Source organism: Entelurus aequoreus, linkage group LG13 (genome assembly GCF_033978785.1).
Source record: "Entelurus aequoreus isolate RoL-2023_Sb linkage group LG13, RoL_Eaeq_v1.1, whole genome shotgun sequence".
Taxonomy (NCBI): domain Eukaryota; kingdom Metazoa; phylum Chordata; class Actinopteri; order Syngnathiformes; family Syngnathidae; genus Entelurus; species Entelurus aequoreus.
In genome coordinates this window covers 28,000,634-28,021,092 of record NC_084743.1, presented here as the reverse complement: position 1 = coordinate 28,021,092, position 20,459 = coordinate 28,000,634, and the positions used below count along the sequence as shown (strand labels likewise).

Below are 20,459 nucleotides of genomic sequence, written 5' to 3'. Positions count from 1 at the left end.
TTCGGCCACCGTGTTCAATGGAGAAGTCTGACCTACAAAATGTGCAGGCAGCATACCCCTTCCCCTTCGAGCTGTCCTGGATGAACTGAAATTATTTTTTCCAATCATTTTGGAACTTACAAGCGTACTTCTACTTCTTACTCGTCGTCGCCGTGTCTCTTCCTCGTTCTTCTGCTTCGTCTCTGTTATGTTTTTGGACATTACTACTTGCCGTAGTTTTGAAGCAATGCATGATGGGAATCCGGATGTTGTGTGTCAGTGTGTTAACGTGCCGGCTGGAATAAACACACGCTGAGAAATAGCTCCGTGCCTGCCTGCTTTATGGGTTATAGATAAACATATGGATAACTGAGACATATATAATAGTCTCCTTTTCAGGTGAGAGAGGACGCTAAAGGCAGTGCCTTTAAGGCACGCCCCCAATATTGTTGTCCGGGTGGAAATCGGGAGAAATTCGGGATAATGGTTGCCCCGGGAGATTTTCGGGAGGGGCACTGAAATTCGGGAGTCTCCCGGGAAAATCGTGAGGGTTGGCAAGTATGTTCCACACACATGTCAATATAGGGAAGTGTATGTACAAAGCCTTCATCTTCTCGATGTACTCAAAATGCCCTATTTACACCGGCATTTGTTTGACCTGTGTGGATAAACTGTAGTTGACAGCTTTTATTAGCCTTGCTTTATATACAGATGAGTTACATTATTTTTTTTAGTAGTTGCATAGCTGACATTTGATATCACGCAAATAAAAAAAACAATGTACTGCAAACTGGTATGAGTTAAATTGTTTTCATATTAAGCTCATAATCCAAAATCTAATTTCATACACTGAAATTATTCGAGTATTTATTTTTCTGCACTAGGCACCCCAAAAACAACGCCATGTTAACATGTAAGAAGCTTTTAGATAAAAACAATTTACTTCTCGACAATGAACATTGATCAAAAACCATACAAAATAATGTACTACCAACAATTACAGTAAGGCACGTTAACTGCTAGCATACTTGTGAGAACGTTAGCATGCTAGCTTTTTTTTTTGCTAGCGTATTTCATATTAGCATGCTAACATTTTATACTGCTTTCTATGTCTACACCAACAAATACTGCGTGTTTGATTGATTGATTGAAACTTTTACTAGTAGATTGCACAGTACAGTACAAATTCCGTACAATTGACCACTAAATGGTAACACCCGAATAAGTTTTCCAACTTGTTTAAGTCGGGGACCACGTTAATCAATTAATGGTAAATCTTCTTACCCAGTCATGTGCTAGCTTAATGTTAGCATGCCGGTATGCTATCATTAGCATTAGAACGTTTCCAGCTAATATAACACTTTTTTTTGGTCTATTGCCACAGTCATACACCTTAGTAGGGTATATATTATAGCAGACCTGGGCATTCTGCGGCCCACGGGCCGCATCCGGCCCTTTGTACGTCCCTGTCCGGCCCGCGTGAGGCCTATCATGAATTACAAAATACATTTAAAAAAGTATATATCTCGAGTGTGCAATACAACAGTGCTGCTTTTGTTTTGAAAAGCGTTATTTGTATGACTTCCGTGTGGACGTATGCTCGTGCGCGCAGCGGCAATCACAAATTACAAAATAAATTTAAAAAAAACATCTATGTCCTGCGTGCAATACAACTGTGCTGCTTTTATTTTGAAAAGTGTTATTTATGGGCGGTGCGCCCGGTTATTCCCGAGACGCTAAAAAAAGAAAAGGTGATGACGAATGGCGTGTTTTCAACAAGACATGGACTGCCAAGTAAAGGTAAAGCTGTGTGCTTAATTTGTGGTACACATGTTGCTGTGTTTAAAGAATATAGTGTAACCACCTGCTGAAGTTGATGTTGTCTTCTTGAGTTGCGTAAACGAGGAGTGAGGATATGTGCGTGTGGAAGGAATGAGATAAGTTGAGCTGTGTTAGTATAGCTTGCTCAATATAAGTTTAAAAAGAGCATCAGACTTGGTGTGCACTTCTGGACGCTACAATTGATGTCAGAAGTAAAACTTTGCGCATACTGCACTGCTTAATTATGTGCGCAGCCTGCTACGTCATCGAGAGGTACGTGCCACGTGAGGAGCTCGCCGCAGAGAGAGAGAGAGAGAGAGAGAGAGAGAGAGAGAGAGAGAGAGAGAGAGAGAGAGAGAGAGAGAGAGAAGGAAGGAGAGAGGCAGTGTCTACAGGTGCAGCTCACGCTGCTTGCCATGGGGGAATTCCGCCCTCAATGAAGACTCCCAGGTTTGATGGCAAGGCAAACTGGGAGGCATTTCATCCCACTTCTGACATCAATTGGGTTTTTTTTTTAACATGTAAAGCGACTTTGGGTACTTAGAAAAGCGCTATATAAATCCCAGGTATTAATTGTAGAGTCCAGAAGAAGTGCACACCAAGTCTGACGCTCTTTTTAAACTTTTATTGAGCAAGCTATACTAACACAGCTCAACTTATCTCGTTCTTTCCACACGCACAGCTATCCTCACTCCTCATTTCCGCAACAGCAACGCTTCCTCCTTCTTCGCCAATCACCTTACAGGCGTGCTACGTTCACAACAAAGAGGATGCAGGATAAAGTGACAGAAATTGAAATGTTTGCATGGTATTATACATCAGGAAGTGTTGTGTAAGAAAGTGTTAAAAATAAAACCGTCAAAAGCCATCTGCTTTTGTATAAAGATAAGTTAGGTTAAATGAAAATATTATTATTTTTTATCTTACGGTATATCAAAAATAATTTAAGCAAAATGTAATTGAAATATTGTCGGTGTGGCCCTTCAGCAGTGCTCGGGTTGCTCATGCGGCCCCTGGTAAAAATTAATTGCCCACCCCTGTATTATAGGGTAATATAACTTGGATTGTGACACATGTTAAGAGATAACGGGCTAACGTTAGCATGCGAGGATGCTAACATCAACATGGTAATTTTTTTTTGTGCTAAATTTACGCTTTTTTTTATCTAATTCTACAACCATACACCTTAGTTATAAAACTTGGTATTTGAAACATGCTAACTGTATGCATGTTTCGAGTCATATAACTTCGTATGTGACACTTGTTAACTGCTAGCATGCTATTGTTAGCATGCTAGCATACTAATATGAACATGCTACCTTTTTAGCTAATTTTAAGTGTTTTTTCTCTAATTTGACCGCCACGCACCTTGCAGTCATATAACTAGGTATGTGACACATGCTAACTGACAGCATGCTAACATTAGCTTGCTAGCATGATACAATTAGCATGCTAACTTTTTGCGCTAGTTTTGCAACCGTTTACCCCAGAGTCATGTAACTTGCTACGTGACACTTGTAAACTGTTAGCATGCAAACGTAAGCATGCTAACATTAAAGTGCTGACTTTCTTTGCTAAATGTCCTCAATTTTCTCAAATTCCCTAGCCATACACCTTAGAGTCATATCACTTGGTATGTGACACAAGCTAACTATTATCATGCTCACGTTAGCTTGCTAGCATGCTGTCATTTGATATCACTTTTTTAGCTAGTTTTGCAACCGTTTCACCCAGGGTCATAATTTGAATAATGTAATTATAATGTACAACATTTACCTGGGAGAACGGACTTCTTATGTATGTCCTGAGAGCTGCTTCTCTGTCGAACACACCATCAACAGCGTCTTCATAATTTTGTGGATAAATGTCCAACTTTATCGACTCATTCGGCTTCAGTGTGGTCCAGAGTAGCAGTGCTACGTTCGTACTGCTTCACCTAGTCGGCCACGCGCACACCTCAGGAATGTATTTTTAATGATTTATTTATTTGATTTCTAGGCTACCAAAGTGGGGTATGCCAATTGACATAGGGAGTACGCAAAAATAAATTCAAAACAGCGTGATTTCTGAACAGTGCGAAACATTGAAGGTCTCACCTTGGTAACAGCGGTACGTGCCTCATACACACAGCACACTAAAAAGCAGTTGTTCATTATTGAGTGTTATATGTACAAACACATAAGTTAGATTTATATGCTGTCTATTACTAGTGTTTAATATTAAGGATGCATATATATTGTGTGCTAAATGAGAGCTGGTCTTCTTACGTGCTGCTATGACTAATAAGTGCATTTTCTAAGCTCTGAGCCTGTAATTTGTTTTTTACTGGATTCCCTGACTGGTTTATGTGCAGTGCTGCTGTTTCTTACGTTTATCATATGAGCCGGTGAATAATACACACCACAGCTGGATAAGTCAACAGATATTGTGCTACTAACCCGATACAGAAGCGCAGAGCTATAATGCCGTGTTTAGATACTGTATCAGCTTGGCGTATTAATAATTTTAAAAAAGAGTATTGTTAACGATCAAGATGTGGTTGTCAAAGATGTTTGGCAATATAACTTGTGACATTTATACCTAAATAAATTATTTGGTTATTCTGAACATTAAATGTTTCCCAATATAGTGCTGTCATATAAGTATCATTCTCTTGTTTTTAATAAAGTGTAAAAATTGCCTATATATATATATATATATATATATATATATATATATATATATATATATATATATATATATATATATATATATATATATATATATATATATATATATATATATATATATATATATATATATATTATCCAAGTACTATATTAAGACACCTTTGTAATTTATTCAGGATAAATCCCTCCGAATTCTGATACTGTATAAGCAACACCACTCCGACCAATTGAACACCCTGCCATATATGTATGTATGTGTGTATGTATACGTACACACACATATACAGTATATATATATATATATATATATATATATATATATATATATATATATATATATATATATATATATATATATATTCGTATATATATATATATATATATATATATATATATATATATATATATATATATATATATATATATATATATATATATATATATATATATATATTCGTATATATATATATATATATATATATATATATATATATATATATATTCGTATATATATATATATATATATATATATATATATATATATATATATATATATATATATATATATATATATATATATATATATATATATATATATATATATATATATATATATATATTCGTAAGCCGGGGTACTGAACTGTATTTTCTTTAAAACAAGTTTCTGCTAGTTAATAAATGTTGTTTCTTAATTAATAATAAATAATGTTTACCTTTTTTTTCAATCTATGTAGTGATTTCAGTCTCCTCCCTGAGTAGTTGTATCATGATGACTTATATTTAATTAACTTTAGATATTGTAATGGTTTAAACCCGTCATTTGAATAGTTAGTAGTGTTGCACTTAACGGAGACTTATGATGAATATTGACTTTTTTGACTTATAAATGTTGTTATGATGTTGGATGATTGTGTCAAAGAATGCCAACGCATCAAGACACATGCATGCATTCATTCATTTTGATTTGAGCTTGAACGCAATTTTGGATGCCTCTGTTAGCGGTGTTTGCAGTCTGGCTATGTCAGGACGTCACAGCTAGTTGGACGCACTTATTTGGACATTAGGTCAAGTTCTCAGTCAGCTTCAGGCTATAAGAAAACAGAAAAAAAAGGAAGGTTAAAGTATGATTTCCATCAAATCTTGGCATGTGCATAGTAACACTGACCTGCGACATTCAGTGTCATTAATGCTGCTAAAAGCAGCTTTTTTTTCTGAATCAATCGGCAAGTGTGCAGGTGTACCTAATGTTGTGAGCGGTGTATTCTATATAATGTTTATTTTCAACCATGTCAGGAAAAAAAAATAATGGTGACACTTTCAAAATATACATTTAAACAGTGTACAGTTTATAAAGAAAAATGTATGATTCTTAAGGAGAGGATTGGGTGTGGTTTCATTTGCAATGTGGAAACGCCTCAAGAATCAAACATTGTGCAAACACTCAAAAAATGTGTTACTAAAGTGACTGTAGAGCAAAATGTATGCAACATTTACACCAGAGCATATCCAATACGCATTATCTGGACCACAAGGAAGTGTTTTAAATGTAGATTAAAATCATCATAGGTCCCTACATCAAGAATCAAGATCAATAGGAAATTTGGCGTACATCCTAAAACCCATTATTCCAGCATTTTGATCCAATGATTTGCTCATAGAACTCGACAATGTGGAAGGAATCTCTGTGGACTGGATTGGGAATAACTTGTATTGGACCAATGATGGCTACAGAAAGACAATCAGTGTTGCCAGGTTGCAGAGATCCTCAGAAACCAGGAAAACTCTCTTGGAAGGGAACATGTCACACCCACGAGCCATTGTGGTCGACCCTCTTAACAGGTAAGGAATGATGTTTTAGTTGTAATATATTGGTGTGTGTGCATTTTCTCTTAGTGGTGTACTCATGTTTGTGTGTTGACTTATTTCAAAGGAACAATAAACGTACACTGTTAAGCTTATTTACACCAGGGCTATTCAACTGGCCAGATCTGGCCAGGAATGACACCACACCAGCCCCGGAGTTTAGTTCAAAATGTGGAAGAAACATGTTTTTGCAGCTAATTCCTAAAATCACTAGAATGCCCCTGTTGTATCGAGGAACTTGGACCACTGTAAACACACTGGCAGATCCTCACATTGACATTTTAACCTGGCTAGCAAACGTCCAACACTCCGATCTAAACTTTTAATTTACATAACTGAGGCGTCCTTCAAAGCACCCCTTTAAATCCACTCCTTATGGCAGTTACACATGTTTGGTAATGTGATGCATGCCTGCTCAGTGGCCTTGGGGTTAGAGTGTCCGCCCTGGGATCGGTAGGTCGTGAGTTCAAACCCCGGCCGAGTCATACCAAAGACTATGAAAAACTATATTTACCTCCCGGCTTGGCACTCAGCATCAAGGGTTGGAATTGGGGGTTAAATCACCAAAATGTTTCCCGTGCGCGAAAGCAGCTGCTGCTCACTGCTCCCCACACCTCCCAGCGGGTGGAACAAGGGGATGGGTCAAATGCAGAGGGTAATTTCACCACACCTAGTGTGTGTGTGACTATCAGCGGTACTTTAACTGTATGTAACTAATGTGTTGCTGTAGCTTGTTTACTTCAGATGCAGTAAGTAGTCATTTGTTCAACTTCTTTAGTTGGACTAGTGGTGTTCCCCAAGGTTCCATTTTGGGTCCTCTCTTTTTCATCATTTGGGCTATTTAACTGGTGGCTGGCAAGTTCAGTTAAAAGAAAAATCATAATTTTGCAGCATATTCTTAGCATCACTAGAGTGCTGCCATAGATATCATTAGACTAGCTTTTTTGCAGAAAGTTCTTAAAAACAGCAGAACACTCTTGTAACGCTGACCAAATACAGTATTTCCTTGAATTGCCGCCTGGTATATAGTATGCGCATGCCTCGATTTACTGCCGGGTCAAACTCGTTTCGCAAAATAATTAGCGCATGCCTAGAATTACCGCCGGGTCAGAATTACCGCCGGGTCAAACTCGTTTCGCAAAACAATTAGCGTATGCCTAGAATTACCGCTGGGTAAGTCACATACCTAATGTTGTTTACATTGATTGATAATGTTTGTTGTTACAATCGTAGTTAAGAATTAAAGTAGCATGTTTTATTTTCTATTTGTTTTTCATGCGTTTTTACATAAAGAAAAATGTGTACGTCATTGTTGAATGACCCCTTGTAAAAATAAAGAGTGTCACGTTATAATTGTCTTTTCAGACCCAAACAAAAAGAACTCCCGGGATGATTCATTGTGCTTTAAATTTTATTGCGGCATTAAGCGATGTCATGATGGTATCCTTACATCACACTCAAATTCATGAGCACATGCCTAAATTGACCGCATGCCTTTGGTAAGCGCCGGAGTGAGAAGAGGTTTTAAAATAATTATGCATGCCTACATTTACCGCATGCCTTTGGTAAGCGCCGGAGTGAGTAGAGGTTTTAAATGAATTACCGCCCGGGCGCTAATTCGAGGAAATACGGTAAACAAAACCAAATCAAATGTCTACTGTAGAGGACGCTGGTTCTCCGGAATTTCCAATAAAAGACTAAAAGTGAAGGGAAAGTCCGGCCCCTTGGTCCTGAGCTTTATGGAAATGTGGCCCAAAAACAACTTCAGTTGAATACCTCTGCTTTAAACTGGCTGTGACTATTTTAGATAGTATCAAAGTTAATCTCTTCAGTACTGAAAAACTAAATAAAATATTTAAGAAGTGTACTCACTGCTCACAAACACCATCATTCAGTGGGGCTCTTTTGTTTGTGAGAAAGAAATGAGATGTTTGTCTATATGCCTGGAGATGAACCACTCCTACCAGCTCATTAGCCACGGTTAACCTTCTTGATTTGTTCCTCTGTAGAAGTAATACATCATTTCCTTTGTTAATTGAGGCAAAGCGTACGATAGACAAGATGCTGCAGAACTCAATTAAAGTTTCCCAATATTTTTTTTTTTGGTAGATTGCCTATTAACACAGTTTAGGCACAAACAACACTTGATTTGTTATTCTATTATTTAAGTAATCTTAATGATGCACCTCACACGTACTTGGTCAATTGACACAACTTAATTTCCCTTGAAGGGGAACTGCAATTTTTTGGGAATTTTGCCTAACGTTCACAGTCATTATGAGAGACAAGAAGACAAAAAGTTTGTTTTTTTTCCGCTTTCCAACATATAAAAAATGGCTCGTTCTTGGCGGCTAGCAATGCAGCTAATGGGAGCAATCAATTCTACCACTAAATCACTAAAAAAATGCATTCAAAAACCGTCAACAACACTTCATTTACATTCCGTAACCTGTATATCAACCAAACTGTATTGTTATTGAAAGAGTGACCACTGAGGATCTCTTTTTCTAGCATACTAACACGTCGGCGTGCTACGGTATTAGCCGTAGAAGCTAACTACGGCAAGAGATAAGCTAGCTTCTATGTCAAAAACTAAACACGTTTCAGTTTGTAATGCACAACACTGCGATAAGACACCCATCTGTACAGACTGAAAAACATGAACAATCATATTACAGTATCTGTAAAGTATTAGCCCACATTTCATGTTTTGTTTGTACACAGCTAGCCAAAAATTGTATGTACTGTAGTTTTAATAACACGTATGAATCATGATCGATAACAAAGTCTCTCACTCGATGGACTGTTTGGTCCAGCTGGCCGGGGGACGTTTTTTCCGGTTAATTATGGGTAAACACTCCATTTATGTCAGCTTCGAGTCACTTTCACCTCACTCTATCGGCTTCCGTCTGCTCCAACGTCTCACTCTTCCTCCGTGCTGGCTTTTACACTGCAAAAACTGAAATCTAAGTAAGATTAAATATCTCAAATAAGGGTGATATTTGCTTATTTTCTGTCTGATAAGATAATTCTTCTCACTAAGCAGATTTCATGTTAGAGTGTTTTACTTATTTTAAGGGTTTTGGTCCTAAATTATCTCAGTAAGATATTACAGCTTGTTGCTGAGATTTGATTACCTATATTGAGTAAAACATGCTTGAAACTAGAATATCAACTGATGCAAAGCTGTGTCATTAACACTCACAAGTATAAAACTACTTTTTTAAAGTAATCATTTTTTACTTCAAGCATGAAAAAAAAAAAATCATGATGCCGAGCGCATATCATTATGTCAAGATAATGGCACTAGCATTTATTTAATTTAAGAATATTTTTGAACATATTGAGCAAAAAGGTCTCAATTGTTTTTTCTACCAAGAAAAGTGCACTTGTTATTAGTGAGAATATACTTATTTTAAGGTATTTTTGGGTTCATTGAGGTTAGCTAATTTTACTTGTTTTGGAAAGTCTTGACAAGCCAAATTTTCTTGTTCTATTGGCAGATAATTTTGCCTAGTTCAAATAAAATACCCCTAATTTTTGTATTTTTTTTTTCTTGTTTTAGAACACTGACTTTTTGCAGTGTAGAAGCAGTAGTTAATCCTCCATGAATTCAGGTTAAAAAAGATACGGTCGTAAATCCTCATTAGTCCAAAAATAGTCATTTTCGTTGATTGTTATCACGTCTGCCATTATTAGAACCCACTTAAGTGTTTTGTGTCCAGAAGTAGGAACACAAGTTGGACGTGCGCTGCTACGGAAATGGAAATACATGCGCCGAATAATTAGTTCCAGTATTGATTAAAATGATCAAAATACGGTAAATATTGTACAAACGTACATATTACATATTGTTATTGTCAGGCTTGTCCCTGACAGTCTGGCTATGTCTTTGTTTCCTGTCTTTAGTTCCTGTCAGCACTCTTATTTTGGTTCAGTTTCCTGTTTGTCTCCCTGAGTGCTGTGTCCCCTCAGCTGTGGCTGATTGGCACCTGGCCACACCTGGTGTCAATCAGCCAGCTGCTATTTAAACATGCCTTCCCATCCAGTCTGTGCTGGATTATTGTAGCTTCTACCTGTCACTACTACCTGTCATAATACTTGCTGTTGTAGCTCTGTCTACTTTTATTCACTCTGCTCATGTCATAGTTCTTTCGTGTCACAGTAAGTGTTTTTTGTTTCTTGTCGACAGTTAGCCTTTGTGCTATTTTAGTTCATAGTCAAGTTTGTTCTCCGCCTTGTGCGTGCCTTTTGTTTGTACCCTTTTGTTTGTTTTTTGCTATAGTGTTAAATGAAATCAAGTTTTCCTGTTCAATGCCTGCCGTCTCTGCATCTTGGGGTTCGTCACCACCCACACACCCTGACAATTATGAACGTGTCTGTTACTACATTATACATAGACTTGCGGAGTATATATAAAATGTTGATGGAGGGGTTTTGTATGTATGGCAACAGTACTGTTGTGTAAACTAATATTTGTTCATGCAGTATACACATTCTATACACGTTTCCTGTTTGTCCACCATGTTTGAAGGTCGTGGAAAAAGTCAATATTGTCCTATAAGTTGTTGATATTCAGACAAGGCAATTACAAAAAAAGCTTTCCTGGACATGGCCATCTTGGTTTCCGACCTCTTAACTGGAACTCTGAGGTCACTCCCAGCTCCTACTTCCAACTCGCCGTGCCAGCAACCTGAGGGTTCCTAGGTCAATCCCCACCTTCCACCAACCTCGTAACGTCCATTGTGTCCTTGAGCAAGACACTTCACCCTTGCTCCTGATTGGTCGTGGTTAGGGCCTTGCATGGCAGCTCCCGCCACCAGTGTGTGAATGTGTGGGTGAATGGGTGGATGTGGAAACAGTGTCAAAGCGCTTTAAGGAACCTTGAAGGTGGAAAAGCGCTATAAAAGTATAACCCATTTACCATTTACCATATCGATGATAATTCCTGATTCTCTTTAATCCTTCACTCCCCACCCTTCAGTTATAAGCAGGGATGAGAATCAGGAGGCCAAATTGCTCACTCAGCAATGCTCAAAAGGAACAAATCCTCTGAGCATGGTTACGAGAAAACCCATCACATTGTTGACCCACTCCTGTTTCAAACATGTCATATCTGCTGTGGCTTCTAACCAACAAAATGTACAAACGACTTTTAGTGGGGCATAGATGTTGTGATGAAGTGTAATCAGGCGTCATTTTGACTTGATAAGCCCGAATGATTAGTGAAGCAACCACATGCTCAGTTTACGTTGCCAGGGTTGTTTGATTATTTGCTTTTACGCGTGGGAAATATTTCCAGTTTATTTATATATGTGCTGTGATCTACCTGCTTGTTGGGATTCTGCACAAGAGGTCTGATTTGGCATTGGCAGTCTAAGGTGAGTTCTCTGTTGGAAACACAAGAGCAATTCAGCAGGGAGAGGAATCATGGCTTCCCAGCGGTTCGCAGAACAATACCCCCGGTGAGGCTTGTCACTCCGGTATGAAATAGATCTTTTTTAAGCCTACATTAGTTCTCACATGCATTGATTTATGAGAAATCAAAGGAAGAAGCTTTAAGCCGATGTGTCAAGAGATAACTGGAAGATGGCTGGAATGAACTGCTGCATTACATGATGTAAAGCAAGTTGTGGATTTAGTCTAGAGAACCTAAAGTTAAAGTACCAATGATGGTCACACACATACTAGGTGTGGTGAAATTACCCTCTGCATTTGGCCCATCCCCTTGTTCCACCCCCTGGGAGGTGAGGGGAGTAGTGAGCAGCAGCGGTGGCCGCGCTCAGGAATCAATTTGGTGATTTAACCCCCAATTCCAACCCTTGATGCGGAGTGCCAAACAGGGAGGTCATGGGTCCCATTTTTATAGTATTTGGTATGACTCGGCCGGGGTTTGAACTCACGACCTACCGATCTCAGGGCGGACACTCTAACCACAAGGCCACTGACCTATGATGAATTCTGTCTTTTCGGACTTATAGCAGTAGTTAGAAAGTTTGATGCCTGTGTTAAACAATGCCAAAGCATCAAATCCAAAGATTCATGCATTTTGGATTCTCTGTTTGCGGGGTTTTCAGTCTGGGTACGTTGTGACGTCACCGCGAGGTGGTTGTCCTTCAGTGGACATTAAGAGGAGAAGCTCCTCCCTCTCAGTTTCAGGCTTTGAGATAAAACAAACACAGGTAGAAAACAAATATTATTTTCCTATAATCGCGGCATGTGCTTAATAAAACCCAAATGCTTATATGTATATTTTCTGCTGGATCGACTCTCTATTTTATGCTGCAGCTGTTACATATACTGTAATCATGTACATGGTAATACATTGTTATAAATTGTATATAATATATAACAATATTATATTATATAATATATCTGTATATATCATATACTGTATATATAATATGTAAATATTACATATATGTTATATTTTATATTGCTACTACGGTACATTTGTAGTCTACGTTATACCTGCATTATCCTTTCCTTCCTTACACTTTCCATCCTTTGTAACTGAGCTACTGTGTGGAACAATTTCCCCTGTGGATCAATACAATTTGTCTAAGTCTCTCAACATGCAGTGACATAAATTGTGTACCTAATGTTGTGACTGGGTGAATTTACAGTATATAATGTTTATAAAGTGTATTTTTGATCATGTCTGGAAAATAAATAGCAGCTTCAGGATAAATATTCCAACAGTGTACATTTCCAAAAGATAATATATTATAATTATTATCAAGGCTAAGGCCAAGCTGATTAGACATTGTAATACTATTCAAATAAACTGCAGAAGAAGGGACTCAAAAAAAACTGATGAAAAATAAATATGCATACAATTGCACCACACTAGAATAAATACATTCTAACTAAAAAAATATAAATAATAATTTAAGTTTTTTTTTAATAAACTGTCAATTTAATGAAAGTGCAAATCAAAATACAGTTTCACCACTTTAGTCATAGTTTTTGCGCTGAAGAAAGTTCTCGATGACTTCAGCTCCGGACTTCTTCTGTTTAATTGATATTATCATTACTGCCCCGAGTGGTGTAAAAGTGTTTTACAACTGAGTACCGCTGCGGAATACGAATCACTTCTCATAAACAGTTATTTTTTGGTTTCAGCCCAACAACGAGCCCCGTTGTTGGGCCTCAGTGTTTGGTTAAGAAACACTGATTTAGACCAAAACGAAATGTTTTAAATGTAGATATAAATCATCATATGTGATGATTATTCTGAAAATAATTTAAAATGTTTTGGGTTTTATGTTTGTTTTTGTTATTTTATTTTATTTTTTTTTACAAAAAATGCTTGTAATTAGTAGAAACTTATTTTGCAGGCTTTCAAAAATAGTTAACATATTTTCCAGACTATAGGGTGCAACGGGATATAAGCCGCACCGACTAAAGTTTACAAAAAAAAAATATTGTTTTCATATACTAGCTGCAGATATATGTTGTGAAATGAACTATTTACACATACATATTTTGTAGATGTTTATTTACATACCTTAGTTGTTTCCAAACGGTGTCTGGAACTCGGCAGTAAAACGGCCGATCAAACCATATAAGTCATCTCCATGGACCCACTAGCTGCGGAAGCTAGCTCTCCAATCAGCTAAACAGACTCAATAAACCCACGGTAAAGTTTTGGTGAATCTACTGAGGAATTTGTGAAAATGAAACAAGACAAAAATAATGCCATTGTAAGTTAATAATACTGACACTGTTAAACGTGTTAGCATATTAGCTAATGCTAATGATGCCAGCTTCATTACATTACAATAGCACATACAAATAGGCTTGAAAACATTCCTACAGGCATCACACATGGGACAGTTTAGTAAGTAAGAATTGTTTGTTATATTGTAAAACTTACAAACGTTGCTTAGAGTGATGAATGAAAAATAATTTCGAGGAAAATTGCTATGAAAGATTTGACTTCCACTTCAAGGCATTAAAACAGAAAGTACATTGTTAACCAGCAGATGGTGCCATAGCACAAACAATAACACACAATTCCAGTGTTTCGAATTGCTTTTAATGAAAACTATGTAACACAAAACATTATGGCAGTTAGCAAAGAAAATTAGCCGCACTATTTTATAAACGGCAAGGTTCAAAGCACAGGAAAAAAGTAGTGGCTTACAGTCTGGAATTTACAGTAAAAGTGTGTTGCGGCACTACCCACTATTGCTACTTTTGCCATGTTCACTTATTGGTTAGTTTGTATGTGTTGGCATTCTTCTGAGTTCTTTTTGATCTGGATGTTTTTATGTTCTGCCCATTACTATTATATTCCATTTATACATACACTTTGTATACCACTTGCCCTGTTAAGAGTCACAGGAAAGTTATAATGTATCCCAGCTGACTTAGGACGAGAAGCAAACCTTGGACTGCTCATCAGTCATTTACACATAGACAACAACTCCCACTACAGACAATGTCAAATCAATTAATCTAATCCTGCATCTGAAGCAAAGTGTTCTTGCTTTTTAATCAGTACACATTCTCAAAAATTAAGAATAGGTTCAACAAACAAAGAATCCAAACAAAACAAACATATGATAATACTATTAGTCTCTAATTTGTCCAGTTTAAATAAAAGCTATGGTGGTCACAAACTGGAATAACAAATACAATTGTATTCAGAGCTCGTCTTGGTAAACTTTTTAAATGCTTACATACAGTAACTATGTAAAACAGAATTGAAATAAAGTGTGTTACTTGTAACCCAGCAGGCACAGGACATTGATACAATGTTGATTTTACATACATTTCCTTTAAAACTGACTTTGAAACAACTTTTCCAGAATAGTTGTACTTGTAAATTGAGACTATGTTGATGTCCAACGTTGGATCCACGTTGTTGGTTGGGAAATGACCAAATTCCAAAGGTCAAATCATCGCCACAAACCGACATTGAAAAACGTTGTCAAAAAGTATGTTGTTTCAACGTTGTATTTGTGTTGTAGAATATTGGTTGGGAAATGACGAAAATTCAATGGTCAAATCAACGTCAGAACCCAAAATTGATTAAATTTTTTTGTTTGTGTTCAATGTCAGGACCTAATTCAACAAGTTTTCAATGTTGTTTTAATGTCTTGTGCCTGCTGGGAAGGAGGTTCTGAAGTTAGTCATGTCATTCATTAATTTTATAAATCTTGTCCTATTCAATGTGGGGGTTGAACCGGACTCTATCACATCTGATATTTGGTGAAAAGCAGATTTAGGTAAACATTCTGGGGGGGTTACCTTCACTTTGGCCTTCAAAACTTTGCTGCTTATACTGAGGCCGCAGTTATTGAAACACCGAAATTAAGTAATTGCTTAAACTTCTGGCCATGACTTTACAGACTGCACACATAGTCTGAAAACCAGAACCATGTGGCTGTGACACGGACATGCTAACCACATCCATTGTCAAACCACCAACATGTGATTTGGCTTTAACATCTCATTAGTTGTTTACATGTTTTGTCATTTACTGAGAGGGGGGTACTTACCTGATCCCCCATTAATTATATAGATTATGAATACTTAAATAGTCCATAAATCACTACAGTATGTCTATTTTAACAGGGAGAGGCACAATTTCCACACAAAAATCCAGAAAAAAAGGTGATAAAATATGTTTTATTTTATCAAGTAAAACATTGTACATTTTTTTAACATCAAGCAATATCGTAATTGATATTTGGCTGGCCAACCTTGTCGGTAAACACAGAGATCAGACCTTTCTCAGGATGGATTTTGATATAGTCATCTCTACTGATACTCTCTAAAGAAGGTTTTGAGCTGTTGCCTGGCAACTGAAAGTTTCAGCTTTTGCCAAAAATTTTCTATGGGGTTAAAGTCAAGAGACTGGTTCGGTCAATCCAGGATCCCAATATACTTCTTGAGCCAATTATTTTCTGCCTTGGCCGAGGGTTTTGGTTTCTGACTCAACAACCTTCTTACTCAAGGGACAACAATGAATAGTCTGTTATTGTCTTTGTAAGGAGATACACTTAAAAAATCAGCTCAAATAATTATTTCCTCATTAAAGATGTAGATGATGTTGTCAGTGAGATATGGATCCTTCTTTCCTTGAAACCAAAAACTGTTGAAACTCTTCTTTTTATCTTGAAATTGAGATAAATTGTTGATTCTGTTAGTATCATTATTGCACGCATATTACTTGATTGACTTTTTGTGTTTCTTCATTTGTTAGCTGGATGTACTGGACAGACTGGGAAGAGGATGAGGTGAATGACAGTATTGGACGGATAGAAAAAGCCTGGATGGATGGATCAAACCGAGATATTTTTGTCACCTCAAACATGCTGTGGCCCAATGGCCTGACCTTGGACCACAGCTCCAGCACCATGTATTGGTGCGATGCCTACTTTGATCACATCGAAAAGATTTACCTCAATGGGACTGGACGAATGGTGAGTTCGGATTTGTGAAGCTATCGCAGAACAGCCCTGTTCTATTTGTATTTATAACGTTCTTGCTACCAAGTGAAGCGTGTTGTGTCAAGGTACGATCAAATGTACCATTTATTTCTGTTGTATAGTGCCATCCTTGTTTTGTCAAAAACCTGAGTTGTATAGTTTTGCGATGCTGAAATGTTTTACACGCCATGCCCAAATGTTGTCATGTCCATGTACTGAAAGACTATTAAAATAAAAAATCAGACAGATATTACAAGTAAACATGCTGTGTAGATGTCCCCCAATGAAGTCACACTGTTCTTATAATGTTTACAAATAATATAGCTCGACCATTATGAGATGATTGTTATTGCATACCAGTGTTGCTGTGCTTCCATCACAGGTGGTTTACAACGGAAAGGAGCTTAACCATCCATTTGGAATATCTCATTATCGCAATTTCATCTTTTGGACTGAGTACATGAACGCATCGGTCTTCCAGCTGGATTTGTCCACAGGGGATGTCAACGTGATGCGGATTGAAAGACCACCGTTATTTGGCCTCCGAGTTTATGATGCACAAAGTCAGCAAGGTTGGCTGCTTTCCCCTTTTATTCTCTCCTCACCCTGTACCACTGAACCTTAGCAACCCACACTGTGAAAGTTGGACTACATATCGAACCGCTCTCTGCTGGGAGTCCAGATATTAGCGATGCGTGAGTCTTCTCCCAGGGTACTGGCTTGGAAAGTTCATTACAAAATATCAAGGGTTGGATCAAAAATTGGCAGAGCAGCGGTGCTTGTAAGACTATCCTCAAAAAGAAACCTTGCGTACTAAACAACACGTTCACTACGTTACGCTCAAGCCCTGTTTGTCAAATACCACATTACTAGTTTGAATTTATAATTAGATTTGTTTCAGTTTATACTGTAACTATACCGCAGTCACTATAGTTGATGCCACACATTCAAGAAATATAATTATACAGTATAAAGAGTGGCTGCAAGCTTAATGCTAACGTACAATGGACCAGCTCATTCACAGGCTAATGAAAATGAGCAAGGCCAATTGCATATAAATGATAAATGGGTTATACTTGTATAGCGCTTTTCTACCTTCAAGGTACTCAAAGCGCTTTGACAGTATTTCCACATTCATCCATTCACACACACACTGATGGCGGGAGCTGCCATGCAAGGCGCTATCCAGCAGCCATCAGGAGCAAGGGTGAAGTGTCTTGCCCAAGGACACAACGGACGTGACTAGGAAGGTAGAAGGTGGGGATTGAACCCCAGTAACCAGCAACACTCCGATTGCTGGCACAGCCACTCTACCAACTTCGCCACGCTGCCACTTTACACCGTATATATATATATATATATATATATATATATATATATATATATATATATATATATATATATATATATATATATATATATATATATATATATATATATATATATATATAGAGACAATAATTCACTCTCACATTCATACCTATGGATAATTTAGAGTCTCCAATGAACCTAATATGCATGTGTTTGGAAAGTGAAAGGAAGCCTGAGTATCTATAGAAAAAACACACATGCACATTGATTTTACCAAACAGAGATTTCCCAACGGATATTCGAAAACGCACATGGTGTAAAGTTAGACGTTACTGCCGGTGGTAGTGTCAAATAAGGGTAGTTTTAATAGGCTTGGACAAGAAATACATTAACGAACTTGAAATGCCTTTCTGTTGAACTTTCTCTCTTTACTTTTCTAGCGCCAACTCCATTCTGGGTTGGATCAGGTGCGCGACCAGCTGTGGCGCTGATGCTGACAGGCAATTTAAATGCACGCTTTTCCAAAGAAAGCATAGAGGAACATTCTTATGATATATGAGATGTTTTTCAAACAAATTATGGCCAATGCTGCGTAAATATTAGACTGTATAAAGTATATCCATTTATACAATATATAATCTAAATTTGTTTTCATGTAAAAAAAACCCTTAATTTTCAAGGTGTGGCGGCTTTTATTTTGCTGCGGTGGTGCGCCACGATCAATGACATGTAGGGGCAAACCACGAAAGGGATGCATGCTCAGGGAGACACAAATGGCATTTCCATATTCCCTGTTACACACACATGCAGGAGGTGTGTTCTTGCCAGAACACTGCTCGAATCTAAGAGCAAACTACAACGAGCGCGTCGTCTATAAGCCGCTTCTAAGATACAAATTCTCACAACTATGGCGGAAAGCAAACTTAGTTTCTTCCAAATACCATTATCACTGGAGGATTAGAGGAAAATGAATGGCTAAGCATGCAGGAAAGGACAACACATGAAGCTAACAGCTAAAGTTCCATGGTAATGTAGGGCTGATTGATCCAGATATCAAAACCGAGTATGGTATAAATATATAAATAATACTAAAGTGATAAAAGTGATATTTATCTTTGTCTTTTTTTATTACAACATATTTTTTTGGTGGGGGTTTTTGTTTGTTTTCAAACTCAGGGAGTAAGTCTTTGCATACAGGAAGGCTCTGAGGGCAAAACTCAAATAATCCAATAGTAGTTTTTGATATTGTTTAGTTATTGTGCACTCGTCACTTTATATTGTTAAAACAAATGTATTTGTGGTATTAAATGTTACTTACAACGATACTAGCAAAATAAAGATAATAATAAAATAAGCTAAATAAAAATGTGTTATTGTGTTCACTTCTGTCACTTGCTATAAACATTTTCAGCTGTATAATCTATTGTAAAATTATCGGATCGGAGGGCAAAAGTTGTGAAGCACTGCGTTAAAAAAAAAAGAGTATATAAATGTATACATATTAGGTCTGGGGCAATTCGTCAACTTTGTTGACGTAAATACGTCGGCGTTACATACCTTGCGGCGAGAAAAGATGGCCGCGGACTTAAAAAAAAGTTGCATCTAGTGGTGTTCCAATCGATTGAAAACCATCATTATTTATGTCGAAAGATTTCGCTTCAACATAAACCCCGGACGGTACTTTAGATAAAACCAGGGTAATTTGCATATATTGCAGCAATTAATTCTCTCATTGTAGCACACAAGGTTTAAAATAACATTGAAAAGCAAAACAGCCGCGGTTTCTGTGGTTTATCCGTTATACAGTGCTCAATACCGGGGTAGAGCGGAATATACGTTAGGTCAGGAAAAAGCACAGAGATTATTTCATCCCTACAAGCCTGTTTTGCAGGTTTCTCTTCTAAAATCCCCTGCAGAGCAGAGAAACCGGAGAAACAGGCTTGTAGGGATGACATAGCCTCTGTGTTTTTCCTGACCTATGTATGTGTGTGTGTGTATATATATATATATATATATATATATATATATATATATATATATATATATATATATATATATATATATATATATATATATATATATATATATATATATATATATATATATATATATATACTACTGTTCAAAAGTTTGGGGTCACATTGAAATGTCCTTATTTTTGAAGGAAAAGCACTGTACTTTTCAATGAAGATAACTTTAAACTAGTCTTAACTTTAAAGAAATACACTCCAGTGTTCTAATGGTACAATGTGTTTGCTCATTGGCTCAGAAGGCTAATTGATGATTAGAAAACCCTTGTGCAATCATGTTCAAGAACATAATGTCATGGCTGTCTTGAGTTTTCAATAATTTCTACAAATCTGATTTTTTTTGT

At 37.1% G+C, this 20,459-nt stretch overlaps 1 protein-coding gene across 1 annotated transcript in view; it reads left to right on the top strand.

The window, feature by feature from the left end:
* Positions 1-20,459, top strand: part of LOC133663276 (low-density lipoprotein receptor-related protein 1B-like) — an 872,326-nt gene that overhangs the window by 422,116 nt on the left and 429,751 nt on the right. The window contains 3 exon segments of the mRNA XM_062067630.1: positions 6,128-6,308; positions 16,549-16,768; positions 17,157-17,346. Of these exon segments, the coding sequence (XP_061923614.1) occupies positions 6,128-6,308; positions 16,549-16,768; positions 17,157-17,346 (591 nt within the window).